A 20,416-nucleotide genomic window follows, 5' to 3' on the forward strand; every position below is an offset into this window, starting at 1 on the left:
TGTGTGTCAAGTGTTCGAGCGGACCCATTTCCGTATAAAATGTCCCCCTTGGTCACGTTCCTCATCCTGGAGCAGCTTTGTCCAGCAGCAGCGTTCCTCCCCGGCCCCCGATGGGCCGTGTCTGCACTGGCACCTTTTCCATCCTGTGTTTTTAACCCGCATGTGTCATACCAAGCACGCGTTTCTTGCAGGCGGCGTAGAGATGGCTCTCGCTGTTTATGCAGTACAGCCATCTCTGCCTCGTCATAGGGCTTTCCGTTCAATAATCATCCACGAGGTCGGGTTTAAGTCTTCCGTCTCCATGTTTTTCCTATGTGTCCCATCTCTTTGTGTTTTGTTTCCTCTACTTGTCCCTCCTTTTGAATTAATGAACACTTAGGCTTCCGTTTGAGTTACACTGTTGGCTAATAAGCTATAGCAGCTCTTTGTTTTAATTTCTGTGGCTGTTTACCGGGTTTATGACCCACATCTGTAACTCGTCACGGTCTGCCTTCAGATGGCGTCATGCCACTCCACGCGGAAACCAGGAGCCTTACAACAACGTGCTCCCATTCTCACGCCTGCCCTTTATTGTCACAGATTTTGTTTCCACAATCTGTTATAAACTCCACAACATGTTGCTACTATTTTTGCTTTAAACGGTCCATTATATTTCAGGTACGTCTAAGTGGAAAAACACCTTTTATGTTTACGAGCACATCCGCTGTTTCTGGTGCTCTCCCTGCCCTGTGCAGATCCAGATTTCCATCTGGGCATCATTTCCTCCTTTCTGAAGGGTTTCCTTTAACACGTCCTACAGCATAGACTTGCTGGCAACGAATTCTCTCTGCTTTAGTTTTTCTGAAACATGTTGCCTTCTTTTGGGGGGACTTCCGTAAATTGTGGTGAACTATACGTAACAAAATACGTCTCTTTAACCATTCTAAGTGTGCGGTTTAATATTACACAGTCACAGCACCGTGCAGCTGTCACCACCATCCATCTCCAGGACTTTCTCGTTCTCCCAAACTGAAGCTCTGTCCCCGTGAAACACTAACTCCCTCCCCACCCCCACCCCAGCCCCTGGCGCCCACTATCTCGTGCTCTGTCTCTATGAATTCGATGACCGTAGGGACCTCATGTAGGAAGAATCGTTCAGCGTTTGTCCTCGTGTCTGGCTTATTTCACTCAGCGTGACGTCCCCAAGGGCCATCCCTGCTGTAGCAGCTATCGGTTTCCTTCCTTTTAAGGCTGATCACTATTCCACTGTATGGATGAACCATATTTTTCTTGTTCATTTGTCGATGGACACTTGGGTTGTTTTTCTGTCTTGGCCTTTGTAAATAATGTTGCAGTGAACACAGGGGTGCAAGTGTATTTTCGAGTTAGTGTTTTCATCTTCTTCGGATAAAGTTGACTTTTCATTTTGTTGGTGGTTTCCTATGCTGTGCAGAAACTTCCTAGTCTGATGTAGCCCCACTTTGCCCATCTTTAAATTGAATTGTTTGGGGGGCATTTTGTTATCGAGATACAAATCTTTCCATATTCTGGTTGTTACTCGCTTACCTATTTTCTCATTCTGTGAGTTACCTTTTTCTCGGTCAGTAGTGTCCTTTGATGCACAAAATTTTTGTTTTGATGAAGTCGGTTTATCTGTTTTGTCGTTGTTGCTTGTGATTTTGATGTCGTATCAGAAAACCCATTGCCAAACCCAAGGTCACAAAGACTTGCCCTTTTCTTCCAAGAACATTATCATTTTACCTCTTCCATCCAGTCCTCTTCCCGTCTCGACTTAAGTTCCGTGTTGTGGTTGTAGGCCATGTGTTCCGCCTGTGTGTCTGCTAATTTTCTTCTTCCACGTCGGACGTAGTAAGTTTGACTTTTGCATTAGGTTTTGTCGTCTTCCTTTAAGGACTGTTAGTTGCGTTCTGGCGGGAAGTTAATTTGCTCGCGGAGAGCTTTATCGTCTTGACGCCGGTCCGTAAGCTGTCTCTCGGTGGTTCTGGGCACTGCCGTGTGGCGCTTCTGGGCCTCCCCTGAGCTCCCCTTGTGACCCACAGGTGCCCCGCCCTGGCCTGTGGGAGCGCCTGGGTCCTGCACCATGAAATGGTGGACACGGGGACGCGTCCTTCCCAGACCTCCGTCCTTCTCAGACCCCCGAGCTTTATCGACACTGCCGTCACTTGTGGTCCTTGGGACACACCTGCTCCAGCCTCTGGGACACCCTGCCAGACAGGAAGCTGGGGCGTTACTGGGCTCACCTCATCCCTTGCCTTCTCCTGGGGGGGCAGCCTTGCATCATCTCCGGTCTCGCCTGAAAACACACATTTGGTGTCCTTCGTCTGGCTTCCAATTGTCTGCCACGTCGCAGACCGGTACACGTGTGTGAGGCCTTGCAAGGAGGCCAAGGTGTGCCTGGGCCTTCGGCCACGCGGTCTCCCTCGGTGCTGTCATCCCAGAGAGACTTCTGTTGGTGAGGAGAGGGCCTGGGTGAAGTGGTCTGGCTGGGGGGCCAGGACGCGGGGCGTCAGGCAGGGCCAGGGTTGTGGGGAGGAGAGAGGAGAAGAAAGTCGTTGGAAATCGTGCTGCCGGAGGAGGCCCCGGGGAGGACAGACTCAGGGGAGGGCAGCCCTCCGGGAGGAGGAATTAAGGGGAGGACGGGCAGGGCACAGCTGCCCGCGCGTTGTTGCCCCAGGGATCTCCACTCCTAGACCTCACACAGAAGACAGCATGTGTGTGTGTCGGGTCGGGGGCTCCTGTCACGTGAGGGGTGGCCTGCACTCCATAGAGGAGAGAGGTTGATGTGACACTTTGTGGTGCTGAGGGAGCTGGGAGTGTCGAGTTGGGCTCTGTTCGTGCCCGTCACCCCCTCCCCCCCGCCACGAAACTCTGATTCCGGAGTCTGAGAGCCTGGATTCCTCCACCGTGGCTCCGTGACGCCTATAGCTGGTGGGAAGCTCTGGGGTCCGCAGATTTCTACCGTGGGCATCAGGATTCTTCTCTTAGGACCTCAGCAAACCTGGGCAGTGATGGCTCTTCCTAAAACGGGGCCCCTGCACTTCCTGGAGCAGCGGCACAGCCTGCCGTCAGGGCCAATCCGAAATCCCGGCCGCCGAGGCCAGGCAGCGGGTGCACGGCGAATGTGATGGTGCCGCCACCTTCCCCGCGGGCGGTCACGGGGACCTAAGGGACTACGGTGCAGGGAGGCGCCCAGGACCCCACAGGTGGTCACGGGAACTAAGGGCTCTGTGTATCTAAGGAGAAAGCATGTAAAAAGGCGCCCAGGGGGGCGTCTGGGTGGCTCAGTCGGTTGAGCGTCCAACTTCGGCTCAGGTCACGATCTCGTGGTTCGTGAGTTCGAGCCCCGCGTCGGGCTCTGCGCTGACGGCTCGGAGCCCGGAGCCTGCTTCCGATTCTGTGCCTCCCTCTCTCTTTGCCCCTAACCCACTCGCATTCTGTCTCTGTCTCTCTCAAGAACAAATAAACATTAAAAAAGAAAAACATTTTAAGAGGTGCCCAGGACCCTAGCACACGGGCACGGGATCTAAGGGGATGCCGCGCAGAGAGACACCCGGGACCCCCGCAGATGTTCGCAGGGATCTAAGGAGAGACCGGCCCCCAAGGAGTGCTCCGTGGGCCATGAGTCCCGCTGCCTTTCTTCGTGGCCTCGTGTCCTGCCCTGAGGATGGGTTCCCTCCACGAGACGGGTTCTTAGGCAAGCCTGGAGCAGAGTCGTCCTGAGTCCGTTACCCGCGGAACCCTGCTCGAGGCAGCTGGAGCATGAGAGCGGGTGCTGCCAGCCGTTCCGCCGTCCCCTGAGAGAGCGGCGAAGGCGTCCGTGTGTCCCGAGCTCAGCCCCGTTTCTGCCGAGGGCGCCCTGGACCACCGTGCAGGGCACCACATCACTGAGCACCTTCCCTCTGGTTTCTGCAGCTCCGCAAAGAGGGGACGCTGAGAGCGAGAGGTCGGGGCTGGGCTTCTGCGGGCTCCCGGCACGCTAGAGCCCTCGAGGGCATGGGCCCTGCCCCCCAGCCACGCTGTTGGGCCTGACCCTTCTGAGTGGGGTCTCCGGTCCCATCGGGCCGGGGGATTTCCGCCAGGCCTCTTGGGGGCGGGGAGTTCTCTGGGCAAGCTCAGCTTTATGGTTCTGGTCCTGGGTAGGGAGGCAGCACCCCGAAGCACCCGCCTGTCCCACCCTCTCCAGGCGAGGCGTGCTGCACCTTCACGAGAGCCGTGGCATCGACGACTTGGGCCCCCCTCGGTGGCAGCTCACATCCTGCCTGGTGCTGGTCATCATCCTCCTCTACTTTAGCTTGTGGAAGGGAGTGAAGACTTCTGGGAAGGTGAGGCCTTGCCCACTAGGGAGAGGACACACGGCCGTGCTCGGGGAGTGAACTTGGGGGCCGCGGTTGGGTTGGGGAGTGGAGAGGTGGGCCGTGGTACGCTGGGGAGGGCACAGGTGGCTGTGGTAGGTTGACAAGTGGACAGGTGGCCGTGGGTAAGGAATGGCGTCAAGAGAAAGGCGCTCACGGCAGGGTGTTTCCAGCGTGAACGCGAGCACACGTAAATTGGTTTTTGCCGATGAAAATATTCTGGTGGTTATCTGGGCACCCAAAGCAATTTTGACCAAAACGTGCATCGCTTGCTGTGTGCACGGAGTAAGATACCAACCCCCGGGAGCCTCTCGGTGAAGACGGGTTCCTTTCCTCCCTCCGTCTCCCAGCCCGGAGTCCGTCGGCCACACGCCGACTACGCGTGCGTTTGCGCACCCAGTGCAAATTCACTGCGTCTCACTCATCAGAGACCCAGCCCCTCCCGCCCACTGCTGCAGACCAAATGCAGAAGAGAAATGCCCCTTCTCTGCCAAATGGTCTGTTCCACTTTAATCCCTGGGAAACTGACAGGGTAGAGGACGTTAAGGGTGCGCTGCAGGGAGACTTTGCTGAGCTGGCATCCTGTGACTGTTTGGGACGATGGGTTTCCCATCCGGAGGCCACCAGTCACGGCGACGCTGTGCCCGCCCTGCCGGTGGGTGGCCGGTGACGCCTGGTGGCACTGTGCTCTCCCAGGTTGTGTGGATCACGGCCACCATGCCGTACGCCGTCCTCTTTGCCCTGCTTCTTCGAGGACTCACTCTCCCTGGGGCCGTCGACGGCATCCGAGCGTACCTGAGCGTAGACTTCCACCGACTCTGCGAGTCTTCTGTGAGTACGGCCTCGCTCGTGGCCCCGCTGTGCGCACGCGCTAGCAGGCTCCGTGCCGCGGGGCTCCCCCCGTGTTTTGGGGCAGGGACCCCGAAGGCGGCAGCGGGGCCGGAGCCTCTTACTTGTCCTGCTGTGTCCGCCGGGCGCGGCAGGGAGCTGAATGGACCAAATGAGAAAGTTGGGGGAGCAGGTCCCCTGCTCAGTCTCTGCAGGAACAGAACAGAAGGCTGCTTCCACCCGGCACCTTCCGCGTGGCCCACCCCTCTCCCGGACAGAGGCCCTCGGCTTCCTCTGCCCAGCCTGTGCCAGCAAGTGTGGCCACGCACCTGGAACGCGGCCCGAGCTCTGGCTCCCTGCTCAGCACGGGTGCACGGACCAAGGCCCCCTCCTCGGGAAGCCAGACCTTATTTTGGTGACTCACGTATGGTGCCGTGGCACACGGGAGCCATCTAAGTCATGCCACGTCAGAAACTAGGTCTGCGGCAGGCCACGCGTTTCTCCAGCACAGGACGCGTTCGTTCTGTGTGCAGATATTGGGGGACGGCCTCGTGAAAGGAGGAGGCCTGGCCAGGCCGTGGGACAGAGGTCTCCCAGGACAGGGAGAGAGAAGCCACAGCAGCATTTTAGGGAAACAAGACCCAGAAATGGGGGTGGCCATGGGCAGAGGCGGGCGGTGATGGAAAAGGCATTCAGGGCAGATCATTGAAAATTCGGGTGCACTAGATTTTAGCAGGTGGTGGGGACCCCAGTGGCTGCCCGGGGAATGGCCTCACGGGGAAGGGTGGCCGGGATTTGGGGGGATGAGGCGGGGGACCGGGGGCCTTTTGGAGGATTGTTGCCCGATGCCACTAGGAGGCGGTGAGAGTCAGGTGTGGCGCTCAGCCTCGAGGAGGGAAGGCACGGCCCCCAGGTAGAAATGGGGGGAACAGGTAGGAGGGAAGGCAGGTGCAGCTCCTAGCCCCCAGGAAGCCCCCAGGGAGCAGGGGAGTGGCAGGGCAAGGTTGTGCAGCTGCAGCAGTGGTAAGAGGCACCCACAGGCAAGGGCAGGGTGAGCAGCACACGGCGGTCCACGCGAGGACAGGCAGCGAAGCAGTGAGAGCAGCAGGCGGGTGCTCAGTGAGAGGAGGAAAGCGGGAGAGCATCCACATGGTGGAAGGCCGATGGGCAGACATGGTGTTCTTGCAGGAGGAGGAGGCTGTGGGTGTCAGAGGCCAGTGGCGGGAGGAGGAAGAATTGGAAGAAAATAACGTGAGAACGACGTAAAGAGGCTAGTACTTCGAGCAGGAAAACCGGGCAGTGCACAGGAAGAAGCCAGACTGATGCTGCAGAAAGACGCTCATGTGTGAGGCAGAGAAGAGGAAATGGCAGACGTGAGAGGTTGCCGAAGATCAGGTAGATGATGGATGATAGATGGAAGGTAGAATTAATAGATAAATGGATGGGTAGATGCATCGATGGATAGGTAGAAAGGTCTGTGGGTAGGGAGATAGATGATGGATGGATGGATGGATGGATGATGGATGGATGGATGATGGATGATGGATGGATAGATAGGTGGGTAGGGAGATAGATGATGGATGGATAAATAGATGAATTGATGGATGGATATAGAAGTAGGTAGGTAGATAGATGCATATATAGATGATGGGTGGGTGGATGGATAGGTAGGTAGGTAGGTAGGTAGATGGATAGATGATGAATGGATGGATGGAGAAGTAGATAGGTAGGTGGGTAAATAGATGGATAGATAGTGATGGATGGATAGATAGATGGATGATGGATGGACAGATAGGTAGATGGATAGATGGATGATGGATTGATGGATGGATGGATGGATGGAGAAGTAGATAGGTGGATAGATGAGTAGATAGATGATGGGTGGATGGATGGGCGGATGGATTGGATAGATGGATGATGGATGGATAGGTAGATAGATGGATAGATGGGTGATGGATGGATGATGGATTGATGGATGGATAGATAGGTAGGTACGTGGATAGATGATGGATGGATGGATGGATGGAGAAGTACATAGGTAGGTAGATAGAGGGATAGATGAAGGGTGGATGGATGGATGGATAGATAGGTAGATGGATGATGGATGGATGGAGAAGTAGATAGGTAGGTATGTAGATAGATGGATGGATTGGATTGGATAGATGGATGGGTAGGTAGATAGATAGGTGGATGGATAAATTATGGATGGATGGATGGATGGACGGATGGATTGGATAGATGGATGATGGATGGATAGGTAGATGGATAGATGGATGATGGATGGATGGATGGATGGATGGAGAAGTAGATAGGTAGGTTGTTACATAGATGGATAGATAGATGATGGATGGATGGATTGGATAGATGGATGATGGATGGATGGATAGGTAGGTAGATAGATAGATGGATGACGGATGGATGGATGGAGAAGTAGATAGGTAGGTTGTTAGATAGATGGATAGATAGATGATGGATGGATGGATTGGATAGATGGATGATAGATAGATGGACAGATGATGGATGGATGAATAGATGGATTGATGGATGGATAGATAGATGATGGATTGATGGAGAGATAGATAATAGATGGATGATAGATGTTTGGATAGATAGATGATGGTAAAACAGGTGATAGATGGTGGGTAGTTGCTAGGATAATGAGTGGATGGGTAGACAGTTCGGTGACCAATTGATGGACACAGAGGATGGGTGATGGATAGATGATGACTATCTTGGACCAGTCAGTGTGACCCGTCCTCTCCAACCACTCTGTCAGCTCAGGGCTAGGAAGGGATGTACACCAGGACAGAGCAGGTCCATGGCCCCTGGACTCTGGTGAGCCTGAGGTCCCGAAGAGACAGGTCCCTGCAATCCCAGGTCCAGAGGGCAGAGCCACTCCTGTCCTGCTGTGGGGTCCCAGCTTCCCTTTGCAGCAGCTCCTCCAGGCCTCCAGTGGGTGTGGCAAAGATGGGGCCTCACTGGCTTCCTGATGGTGCTGGGGTGTCCTCCCAGGGCTCCTCCGGCCCAGGTGCTGCCGGTATTTCCAACCCTCGACTCTTGGTGGCCACACACAAACATCCAGTGACCCGGGCGTCCTTCCCTGGGGCGTGGCAGCGGAGCCATGCCCCACAGGTTCCCCCCGGGGACGTGGTTGCCCAGGCTGGCCCAGATCAGGTCACTGGCTCCCTGGCAGGCCTCCTCCCAGGCTTGGCCCCGACCCATCCCCCGGGGCTCGGTCCGAGGGGACCTGCTGGAAGGCACCCTCACTGCTCTCGGGAACGTCTGGAGCGGGGCTTATGCACAGGCTCCTGGCAAGCAGACAGGGCAGAGAGAGCGTCTGCCCCGTCCCTTCCCGTGTCCCTGCCCTGTCCTGACACAGAGGTGGCCCTGCATCCTGAGGTTCCGTTTCCAGACCCCCGTGCGGACAGGGGGCTCCTCCTCAGGGGTCAGCATCCTCAGGTGCATCCAGACCCTCGTTCCTCCATCGGCCGACCTTGAGGCCGCTCCACGGGGTGGGCCAGGTCCAGGCGGGGGCGGAGGAGACCTGTCCTGGGAGAGCTCCCCTTCCAGCGGGGGAGCAGAGGTCAGGAAGTGAAGGAAGGAAGGGCGGTTCCAGGCCAGCCCAGAGTGGCTGCCAGGTGGGTCCCAGGGTGGGTCTCGGGCTGGGTCCGGAGCTGGGTCCCACGGGGGGCAAGGAGCAGAGGCCTGGACCAAAGTCCGGGAGGCACATCCTGGTTGGCGAGCTGCACATGCAGAGGCCGGGTGCCCGCTGACCCGGCCAGGGCTAAGCAGGAGGCAGGAGCCCCCGGTGACCTCAGCTCCTGCCTGCAGCCGCCTGGCCAGGCCAGCTGAACGGTGACCGGCACACCGGAGATGGCCGAGCAGGGGTCCCTTGGCCCACTGCCCACTCAGCCACCCTTGGCCTCGTGCTGAGGCCCAGCCAACTGCCTGTAGCACACCGATCATCAGAGTGATCCCAAGACCCTGAGCATGCCGCCCAGATGACAGGAGCCCTGCTGGTCCTGAGCGTGGGTGGACGGCTGGCCCCCGGCAGCCCTGGCAGGTCCCGCCCACACGGGTCACTGCGGGCCACAGGGTCTTGCGGGCCACAGGGCCACGGGCCCCAGAACGAGCCAGCCCCTTCAGACAGCAGCTGTGGCCTCGACTCTGCGGGGTGGTTCCCCCAGGGAGGGGGCCAGCTGCTTTCCACCCCCAGTCAAGGCCGTGCGGGAGCAAGGCGGTGCCCCCCTCCCCGAGAAGCTCCCGTGTCACCTGGACGCAAACGCTCCTGTTGGACTTCAGATACCATATCGGTCCAGTCATCGGCCACACGCCTTGTACACGTGTGTGCCGCCCCGGTGTCGTCCGTGCTGGGCCGAGCAAGCACACACCAGTGTCTGAGTTGCAGTCAGGCCTCCCGGGCCCGTCCACGTGGGTCGCTAAGTGTATACCGTGTACCACGGGAGAGACATAAAGCCGTGTCAGCGGGCACAGGTCCAATCGAGGCACCAACATCCGTAGCACTAATAAATGAGTGACGGGTCTGGCCGCGTGGATGACCTCCTGACATTCCGGGGGAAGCTGCAAACAAGGCCCTGAGACACGGCCCCTTTGCGTGCTGGGCTCTCGGGCCAGCGACACGGTAGGGTTATTCCCGGAGACGGCATTTGCCGCCGATCATGTGGTCGCTGCGATTTGCTGTTGGTAACAATGTTGTGTTTAAGTTCAGCCCTGTTCCACGGCCCCCAGTGGCGGTCTTTCGCATGGTTGCCTGTGACAGCCACCTCTCCTGAGCCCCTCCTGCCCCCTCTCTCTTCCCCGGCCCCTCTTGCCCCTCTCTCTCCCCTCTGCCCTCCTGAGCGCGCCCCCTGCACCCCTGCCCCTCCCTCCCCTCTGCCCTCCTGAGCACGCCCTCTGCACCCCTGCCCCTCCCTCCCCAGTGCCCTCCTGAGCGTGCCCCCTGCACCCCTGCCCCTCCCTCCCCTCTGCCCTCCTGAGCGCGCCCCCTGCACCCTTGCCCCTCTCTCCCCTCTGCCCTCCTGAGCGCGCCCTCTCTCCCCTCTGCCCTGCGCAGGTCTGGATAGATGCCGCCACCCAGGTGTGCTTCTCACTGGGCGTCGGCTTCGGGGTGCTGATCGCCTTCTCCAGCTACAATAAGTTCACCAACAACTGCTACAGGTGAGACCCGAGCGCCTGGCCCTGCCCCAGAGCCTTCCAGCTCCCAGCTTTGGAGAGAACGTGTCCCCACACGAAGGGAGGGCGTTTGCTGTTTGCAGAGCCTCTGAGCCAGAATGGCTTTTTAAGTGGGAACTAAAAGGCAGAAGTTACAGGCAAAATGTTGATTTTCCCTGTAAAGAAGGTACAGAGAACACACGAAGTGGCTCTTCACGCCCCCAGGAGGAAGCCCCTCCCACTCCCCCCTGAGGATCCCCCTCCTCCAGCCCCAGCTGCCCCTCCCCCCAGTGCCCAGGCTCAGGCCTCCCCCGAGACCCCCCCCCCCCATGACGAAGCGCCCATGGGTCTTCCCACCGGTCCCACACTGAGGGAGCAGAGGCCCCAGACCCGGTGCAGGGCACCCAGGGAAGGCCCGGTGAGCTGCAGCCACGTGCTGGACCCCACATGGTTGCAGAAACCAAAGCAAGTTCATCTGGGACCTGCTTTCTTTGATCCTTATGGGGTCGTGTTTGTTTTCTTCGCGTCACGGGGACAAAAACCGCAGTGAAAATACAGTGTGCACGGCCAAGTGGCCGCACACGAGGGTGGACAGCCTCTGCCCAAGCCCACCTGGTCCTCACCCGGGTCCGGGCACCGTGCAGCCGCCCCTCCTCCACTCTGGCACCCGATGGGCTGCCCCTGCCCTGCTGTCCTCCAGCCCTCTCAGTCCCCAGCCTTCAGAGCGGGGCCCCCGGGCCAGCGGTACGGACACCCCCGCACTGGGAACCAACAGAAGTACAGCATCTGGGCCCCACCAGACCCTCCCCTCAGAACCTGCATTTTACCAAGATCCCCCCGAGGCATCTAGGAGCCCTGCCGGACATGGCTGGGGACACTCTGGGCTGTCTGTTCTGCACCTCCGGAGTCCCAGCATTGGAGGTGGGCACTGTCTCACCTTCGGTGCCGGGACACGGACGGTTGGTCACCCCGGGGCCCGCCCGGGGCTGCAGCCGGGACACACCCGGAGCCTGGAGCTGCTCAGCCAAGGGTCCCGCCACCGCGAGCACCAGGCTGTCTGCGGTACAGCCCGTGGAGAGGCTGGCAGGGTCCCTCAGGGAAAGCGCCCCTCCAAAGCCACCTGCCCCAGACGCGGTACGTTAAGAACAATGGCAGGAGATTGTCGCTGCCGCAGCACGTGGCGGGGCTGTCTCGTCCCCCAGAGACGCGGTCATCACCACTTCGGTCAATTCCCTGACGAGCTTCTCCTCCGGCTTCGTGGTCTTCTCCTTCCTGGGGTACATGGCCCAGAAGCACAGCGTGCCCATCGGAGACGTGGCCAAGGACGGTGAGTCCCCCTGGGCAGGCCCGGGGCGCCCCCAGCTCTGCCTGCTCCACGGCCCTGGCCACCCCACCCGGTCCTCCCGGTCCTCCCAGCGTTTACCTCGCGCAGCGGGAGAGCCGGGGCCTCAAGTGCAGCTCACGGGAGTGTCACGTGTCCCAGAGCGGAGGACCCACGGTACTCGGTGAAGCGACGCTCCCGCCGCCCCGCTCCCTCCCCGCTGCCCACGAGCTCCCGCCAGAGGCCTCAGAGCTGCAGCACCAGGGTCTACCGCCCTGTCCCTGGGCTGGGACCTGGCACACAGCACCCCCCTGGTCTTGGTTTACACTTCGGTGGGGGGCCCTGCAGCTCAGGGGTGGGGTCCCTGAGCTACTCCAAGCCACACAGACGGCAGGGCTGGAGAGAAGCTGGGTGGCTTGGGACAGATTTGGAGGGGGCGTGCATAATGGCCGGAGAGATCCTGAAGTCTCAGACACACAGGGCAATGGAGACACGTGTTCCCAGCCCATGCCCCCAGCCGAGCCGCAGACACCAGGTGTGTGACTGCGGAAGTGGCCACAGGTGGGTGACACGGGGGGCAGGAAGCGTGCCCGGAGGCCGGGCTCAGGTGTGGGGTGCAGATGGGGCCCCCTGGGCATTTGTGGGGGCTCCAGTCCTGGTACGCGGGTGCGAAGTCCTGGCATTGATTGGGTCGGTGCGGGACTCCAGGGGCTCCTGAGATCACGACAACCCCTCGCCTGCCCAGGACTGCCTGGCAGGTCAGCGAGGAGGACTCTACCCCTGCGCCTCTGTCCTCACCCCTCGCTCCCTCTGAGAAGGCACCTCTCCTCCTGGGGGCTGCTCCTCAGGCTCGGGAAAGCCCTGAGTCTCACTGACTCCTTTCCTCCTGGGTCTTTTCACTCATGTCAGGGGCAGGGCAGCTGCTCAGGAGGGGAGGAGGGGAGCAGAGGGCCGCCCCGCCTGTGCCCGCCGCTCGCAGCCATCACCCCGTCTGGTCCTTGCAGCGCTGAGGCCTCAGCTGCCGCCGTGAAAGTAGGAGGCGGAGGTCCGGCCTTCCGGGACTGGCAGGGAGGTCAGGGGCTGGGCGTGTGCTTCCTAAGTCCACACTCTTTCCTCCAGGAAAAAAATCCAATAAAGGCAGGAGAAAGGGAACATACTGCAAATAAATACAGAGCGGTGAAATTTACTCACTGCTGCATTTATGCATTTTTCCTGCTTTTGCCCTTTTTTATGAGAAATAGTAATCGCTTACAGAACCCCCATTAACCCCTGAGCACAGAGTGAATGTCTTCTATGCGTTTCCATGGCCAGCAAAGTAAATGTCATTTAGCTCTAATTCTCGAGAAAACAGGGTGAAATGTTAACTGAGGTTCAGAACCGAAAGGCAGAGGTACTGACACCACGTTCAGTCGGGCTGACCGCCATCTTTCTGGGTCCAAGGCTTAAGTCATTTGGACCTAAGAGCATCTCTAATGAGCCGCCCCTCACCCCCACGCTGGGGACTGTGCCCCTTCCATGGGAACAGGAAATGCAGGGAAGCCCAGGTCCGAGCACGGGGTCCCATGCGGACCCTGGCACGCCCTGGCTGTGGCCGCTCTTCCATTTTCCACCACGACCCCTCAGTGCCCCGATCCCGTCAGCTGGGGCCCGCCACGGCCCTGCTGGAGACTGAAGGAAGATTCGGGAAGCTGGAAGTTATGTCCGTACATGCACAGGTGCAGCAGGTGTGCTAGTGCCCGTGAAAATAGCGAATTACGTTTCTCGTGGGAATATTTTTACTTTGGGATCATTTGAGACCACACCGCACTCAGTCTGGTTGAGTCCCGCACGGCTCCCATCCCTGCCTCCCTGCCGGCTCGGAGCCCACGGCCTCCACACGCACCCAGGCCGCACCCACGGGGTAAGAGGGCGGGAGTGTGTGTGTCCTGCACCCAAGGCCCCCTCCCGGGGATGTCCCAGAAGGGGAGGATCCCCAGGGCTCAGATGTGAGCAGAAACCTGCCCCTTCGAAGCATTCGCCGAGCTGGTATTTTCTATACTCATTGTGTGGTTTTCAAACATCAGAAACAGGGCGATGCGTTGACACAGAAAACTGTTGACGTGATGCTACGGCTACCATAGCGTGAGCGTGTTCGTGTGTGAGCGTGTGTGTGTGTACGCACATGCATGAGCGTGTGCAAGCTTTTACGTGTGTGGGCACACGTGTGTGGGCACGGGCATGAGTGTGTGAGCATTGTGCATGGGCACACGCGTGTGAGCACGCATGTATGAAAACGTGCATTCGTGTTGGGGCACGTGTGTGTGTGGGTGCGTGTGTCTCCAACGTGCACGGGAAAGCCGACACACGGAGGTGTCCCTGTGGTGGTCAGGGCCGCCGGGCAGGTCGCCGGAGCCCCTCCCGCCCTGTCCCGTGTCGGTTCTGCCCCCGTTTCCTCTGCAGCCCCCGCACCTGGCCCACCGAGGGACCGGAGGAACGTGGCGCGGGCCCCCCGGCTGATTTCGGGTTTCCATTTGCCGGAGTCCTGGGCCAGGCGCCCACCGAGTCCTCGGGAGAGAGGGCTCTTCCGGGAGAACGGGGAAGAAGGCGACGGGAAGGACCCTGCCCCCTCCCCGGGGCCGGGGAGGCAGGAGGCTGCGAGCCAGTAGCGAGTGAAGGGTCTGCTTTCAGGGCCCGGGCTGATCTTCATCATCTACCCCGAGGCGCTGGCCACGCTCCCGCTGTCTTCGGCCTGGGCCGTGGTTTTCTTCATCATGCTGCTCACCCTGGGGATCGACAGCGCTGTGAGTGACCGCCCCCCCCCCCACCTCGTGCACCAGAGGGGCCCTGCCCGTCACAGCTGGGTGCCCTCGAGGCCCCCCCCACAGAGTCTCTGTGCTCACCCCCAGCCCCTGCCTGGCGGGAGGGAGGGACCCCACGACCGCTGGAGACCCTTCCGGAGGTGGGGGGGCTGGGCCAACTCCCCCTTCTCCCGCTCGGGGCCACCAGCCCCGCCCTGTGCCTGAGTCCCACAGACCCTAAGTGCACCCGTGCGGGGCCAGCAGCAGGGGCAGCATAAGGAATGGGGTGAGGACCACCCAGAGCCGGGGCCGGCCCTTCCTACTCACCGCTTTCCGGGACCCCTGTGCCCCCCGGGAGGGGTGGACGTACCTGCAGGGCAGGGGAGCAATGGCGCCACAGCCCGGCCCCGGCCCACCGACTATCTTCTCTGCGGCCCCGTGCGTGTGCGCGCGTGTGGGCGTGGGTGAGTGCATGTGCGTGTGCGCTAGGGAGGCAACACGTGGGCCTACAGGACTCCCTCGGGCTCCTCTGTCCCCAGTGCCTGCTCGGGACCAACAGCTGAGACCTCAGGGTCCCCATGGCTTCCTGAAAGGTGCAGAGAACCACGAATCCCTCCCTGTGTGTGGGTCACGGACCCTCGTCCTGGGCCCCGTGTCCCAGCCATCTGGTCAATGCCCGCTGGGTGACCACGGCCCCGGGCCCCACAGCTGGTGGGGATGAATCCCATGAACGGCACCTCCCAGAGGAAGTGGTTTCGACAGAGTAGGGCAAAGAGGGCCACCGAGTAGGAGGACGCTTGGAAGACGCCCCTTCACGATGGCACACGGTGTCTGGGAGGTTGTCCCAGCGAGCGCGGGGCCCGTGGCCACGCCAGGTCTCCCCAGGAACCAAACAGGCCGTGCCGTGGGGAGACGTCTGTTTAGAGTAGGCGGGCGGGGCTGAGGTTTCGTGGCGGTGCCACGGGTGGTGTCCCGTGAGTGCGTGGCCCACGTTGGCCACTCGGGGGTCACCGCGGGGGACGGCGTCCGCCCCCGGGTCCGCGTTCCAGTGGCCGAGGGCACTCGCGCCCCCGATGCCGTGCGGCCCCCGCTTGTGGGCACGCCCCGGGTGTGGGTTCGGTGGGCTTTGCGTAGACCGAGGCCCGCCCGCAGTGCCGCACCCCTGCTGTTGCTGCAGATGGGCGGCATGGAGTCGGTGATCACCGGGCTCACCGACGAGTTCCAGCTGCTGCACCGGCACCGGGAGCTCTTCACCCTCTCCATCGTCCTGGCCACCTTCTTCCTCTCCCTCTTCTGCGTCACCAACGTAAGTACCGGCTGGCGCTTGGCCTGACCGTTCTCATTATTAGCACTTGGAGCCGGACAGGGGGCTGGTGCCACCAGGCCAGACAGAACCGCGTGTCCCAGAGCCTCCCCCCAGACAAGCCGTGACTTGTAATGACGCGGGTAGTGTGGTCACACGTGGGGTAGCCGTGGTCACACTCCGGGTAGCCGAGGTCACATGCGGGGTAGTGTGGTCACACGTGGGGTAGCCACGGTCACATGTGAGTAGCCGCGGTCACACGTGGGGTAGCCCTGGGGCATGTGAAACAGCCTCAGGTTACTGCAGCTCTGGACGCCCCCCCCCCCCCACCCGCCGGGAAAATGCCTGTGGCTGAGTACCTGCCTGTTGGATCTGTGGGGTTGGGGGCTTGGGAGAGGCCTGTCCATGAGGACGGGAGCTCCCTTCCCTCGGAGGCCCTACTGTGTTTGGCGTGTGGTTGCTTTTCATCTCTGATTGCACCCAGAGCCCCGGGAGGGGAGGGGAGGGGAGGGGTTAGGGGAGGGGCAGGGAGGGGGTGGGGCGGTCCTTCCGGTCTCTGCACCGAAGGCACATCCCCGAGAAGCTGTGTGTGGACTGGTTTTCAGTGCCTGCAGCCGGCCTGTGTGGGGAGTAAGAACGTCTACGGGCCAGGAGTACGTTTCGGAAAAAGCGTTTTTGTGAGCGAGGTTTCCGTGGGCGGGGCGGGGCGTGCCACGCCGGACACCCCAAGCTGAGCGGGCTCTCCCCCTCTCGCAGGGTGGCATCTACGTGTTCACGCTGCTGGACCACTTCGCGGCCGGCACGTCCATCCTCTTTGGAGTGCTCATCGAGGCCATCGGGGTGGCCTGGTTCTACGGTAAGGACGGAGCCTCCGCCGGGGCTGGCTTTGTCCCTGCGCTGCCTCCTTTCCCACAAAGCCGCCTCGGAAAGGGGCGCGTGTGGACTCCCGGAAGCTGAGCGTCGTGGTTCCCATAGCGTCACCGAGGACGGGAGGCTGGGGAACCATCTGCCGGGCGGGGTCAATGAGGACGGTTCGCCTGGATGGCGCGCACGTGCTTGCCGTGGTCAGAAGCCGTCAGTGTGGCCGCCTGCTCGTGCCGTGCAGACGTCCTCGCTGGCCGCTGGCAGAGAAGGGCTTGTGGTGACTTTGGGACGCTAACGGCTGGTGGAGGTGAGGCGACTCACAGAGAAACAGGTCTGTTTCTTCCTGGGGAGCCTGACCAGCGACGCAGTTCACCGAGGTGGGAGGTCATCGGAGGCTTCCAAAGTGCCACCGCTGCTCTCGTACCCGGCGTCCCCGCCTATCTGGGTGGCAGACCTCCCGGAGTCAGCCGCTGCCTCCTGAGTCCCAACTACGAGCCCCTTGTGGTTGGGAGCCGCCGCGGGGCAGGCTGCCCCCAGACCCCTCCCGGGCTGCCGAGCTGTGTCCCAGGGCGCCCAGGTGTAGTCGTGACAGCCACGGGCACCCGAGCTGGAGAAGGCCCTACCCTTCCCTGTCCCGGACGGTGGGGCCGTGGCGCTGGCCCCACCCGCCTGGCCGGGCTTCTGAGGGAGTTAGCAGAGAAAGTTCCGTGCAGCAGGCGCACCTGTCCGTGACCCTGTGCGACTGAGCCCTGAGCTAAAGGTCTGTGGTGCCACACCAGGTCGGCTTGTGCAGGAGCCCCAGGGCCCCTCGAGGGGCACATCTCTGCCTCGGAGCCACGGACGCTTTGGCCGGAAGAGACACGTGGGCTTTGAGAGCCTGCCTGACAAGTAGCTCCTATTCCGAGCACATTTTTCCTATTCTCTTTTCTACAGAAAAGGGAAACCTCGAACTCTGTGCTTTCATCAGCACCTGGGGTCAATGCTTTATCACTTTTTTTTTTTTTTTTTTTTTAATTTTTTTTTCATCGTTTATTTATTTTTGAGACAGAGAGAGACAGAGCATGAACGGGGGAGGGGCAGAGAGAGAGAGGGAGACACAGAATCGGAAACAGGCTCCAGGCTCTGAGCCATCAGCCCAGAGCCCGACGCGGGGCTCGAACTCACGGACCGCGAGATCGTGACCTGGCTGAAGTCGGACGCTTAACCGACTGCGCCACCTAGGCGCCCCAATGCTTTATCACTTTAAGTGGCGCTCTCTCCCCCACCCCCCAGTTGAGCCTCGCACCTCAGACCCACCTCCGGTCACGAGCTCAGTGCTGGTGGAGGTGCGAGGGGTGCCGGGGACCGCCAGCTCCCCAAGCCTCGGAGACGGAGTCTGCGTGGTTTCTCCAAACGGCAACTCACGTCCCCCCTTCCAAGCGCACAGCCTGTTGCTTGTATGGCTGCGTCGGTGTGCGGGGCTCTCTGCACCAAGCATCCCGAGCCGACGACCGGGTGCCAGGAGGGGCCGCGGGGCCAGCCTTGGCTCTGCCCGTCCCCGTTCCCCTGGTCCGTCCCCGCGTCTGGGGTTCTGATGACGGGGTTGGCGTGTGCGGAGGGAATTCTGAATGGAGGTGTCTTCTCGTGACACCCACGAGACCCACCCTGGGCTCAGCAGACCAGCTGTGGTCGTAGGAGCAGAGGCCAGACTCAGGGAGGGAGAGGTCACTGTTGAGGTCTAGAGAAAGTGCCGGTTCGTTAGGCTTCCAGCAACAGCTTTCCTTAAAAGATAGTGATTGTGGACATAGGCTGGCACACCATCCTGCCTCGAAAGGAAGGACATCGTGACGCCCGCTGGGGGGCGCCATGCTGAGCGAGACAAGCCAGGTCAGAACGGGCGGGGGAGGGGAGTCAGCACTTCATGGGGTCAGAGCTTCGGTGTGGCGGGGGGGGAGGTTCTGGATACGATGGTGGTGACGGCTACACAGCAGTGTGAGTTGATGCCTCTGAACTCAACGCTTAAGAATGATTAAAACAATTTTACGTCATGTGTTTTACCACAGTTTTTTAAAGGGAAAAAGGAACAGTTGAGGCAGAAAGGCAGGGACAGCGTTGGGGCCTCACACGTGTCCCTCGGTGATCATGATGGTAGAGGAGCCAATGTCACCCGTGTCACAACAGTGAACGTGCACGGGGACCTTGGCCGGCAAGACCAGGGGGCGGTGTCGAGGGGGTGGGGTGGGGAGGGGAGCACCCCGGCACAGGCCTGGGGGGGTGGGAAGCACCCCAGCACAGGCCCAGGGGGTGGGGTGGGGAGCACCCCAGCACAGGGGTAGGGGTGGGTGGGAGTGGGGAGGGGAGCACTCCAGCACAGGCTCAGGGGGTGGAGGGGGGGTGGAGGGTCGGGAGGGGAGCACCCCAGCACAGGCCCGGGGGGTGAGGGGTGGGGAGGAGAGCACCCCAGCACAGGCCCAGGGGTGAGGGGCATGGGGGGGAGCACCCCAGCACAGGCCCGGGGGGGAGGGTTGGGGAGGAGAGCACCCCAGCACAGGCCCAGGGGGGAGGGGCGTGGGGGGGAGCACCCTAGCACAGGCCCAGGGGGGAGGGTTGGGGAGGAGAGCACCCCAGCACAGGCCCAGGGCGGAGGGACGGGGAGGGGAGCACCCAGCACAGGCTCGGGGTGGAGGGGGGTGCAGGGTGGGGAGGGGAGCACCCCAGCACAGGCCCGGGGTGGGGGGTGGGGAGGAGAGCACCCCAGCACAGGCCCAGGGGTGAGGGGCGTGGGGGGGAGCACCCTAGCACAGGCCCGGGGGGGAGGGTTGGGGAGGAGAGCACCCCAGCACAGGCCCAGGGGGGAGGGACAGGGAGGGGAGCACCCAGCACAGGCTCGGAGGGGGAGGGGCGTGGGGGGGAGCACCCAGCACAGGCTCAGGGGGTGGAGGGGGGTGCAGGGTGGGGAGGGGAGCACCCAGCACAGGCTCGGAGAAGGAGGGGCGTGGGGGGGAGCACCCAGCACAGGCTCAGGGGTTGGAGGGGGGCGCAGGGTGGGGAGGAGAGCACCCCAGCACAGGCACAGGGGGGAAGGACGGGGAGGGGAGCACCCAGCACAGGCTTGGAGGGGGAGGGGCGTGGGGGGGAGCACCCAGCACAGGCTCAGGAGGTGGAGGGGGGCGCAGGGTGGGGAGGAGAGCACCCCAGCACAGGCACAGGGGGGAAGGACGGGGAGGGGAGCACCCAGCACAGGCTCAGGGGGTGGAGGGGGGCGCAGGGTGGGGAGGAGAGCACCCCAGCACAGGCACAGGGGGGAAGGACGGGGAGGGGAGCACCCAGCACAGGCTCAGGGGTTGGAGGGGGGCGCAGGGTGGGGAGGAGAGCACCCCAGCACAGGCACAGGGGGGAAGGACGGGGAGGGGAGCACCCAGCACAGGCTTGGAGGGGGGGGGCGTGGGGGGGAGCACCCAGCACAGGCCCAGGGGGGAGGGACAGGGAGGGGAGCACCCAGCACAGGCTCGGAGGGGGAGGGGCGTGGGGGGGAGCACCCAGCACAGGCTCAGGGGGTGGAGGGGGGTGCAGGGTGGGGAGGGGAGCGCCCCAGCACAGGCCCGGGGGGGGGGGGGGGTTGTCCTGACCAGACTGCTTGGTTCCCTCCGGCCCAGGCGTGCGGCAGTTCAGCGACGACATCCAGCAGATGACCGGGCGGCGGCCCAGCCTGTACTGGAGGCTGTGCTGGAAGTTCGTGAGCCCCTGCTTCCTCCTGGTAAGGGCCCCGCGCGCACACACGGCTTGGTCCGGGTCCCTCCGGGGCCGCACACGCCTGGGC

The 20,416-nt window shown here is 61.5% G+C and overlaps 1 protein-coding gene across 1 annotated transcript in view; it reads left to right on the forward strand.

Moving 5' to 3' along the window:
• SLC6A3 (solute carrier family 6 member 3) overlaps positions 1-20,416 on the forward strand; it is a 46,093-nt gene that overhangs the window by 19,428 nt on the left and 6,249 nt on the right. The window contains exons 6-13 of the mRNA XM_045451223.1: positions 4,184-4,322; positions 5,049-5,183; positions 10,255-10,358; positions 11,555-11,679; positions 14,341-14,453; positions 15,628-15,756; positions 16,510-16,609; positions 20,253-20,353. Coding sequence (XP_045307179.1) covers positions 4,184-4,322; positions 5,049-5,183; positions 10,255-10,358; positions 11,555-11,679; positions 14,341-14,453; positions 15,628-15,756; positions 16,510-16,609; positions 20,253-20,353 — 946 coding nt within the window. The remainder of the gene's footprint in view (positions 1-4,183; positions 4,323-5,048; positions 5,184-10,254; positions 10,359-11,554; positions 11,680-14,340; positions 14,454-15,627; positions 15,757-16,509; positions 16,610-20,252; positions 20,354-20,416) is intronic.

The sequence above is a fragment of the Leopardus geoffroyi genome, chromosome A1, assembly GCF_018350155.1.
Source record: "Leopardus geoffroyi isolate Oge1 chromosome A1, O.geoffroyi_Oge1_pat1.0, whole genome shotgun sequence".
Lineage (NCBI taxonomy): Eukaryota > Metazoa > Chordata > Mammalia > Carnivora > Felidae > Leopardus > Leopardus geoffroyi.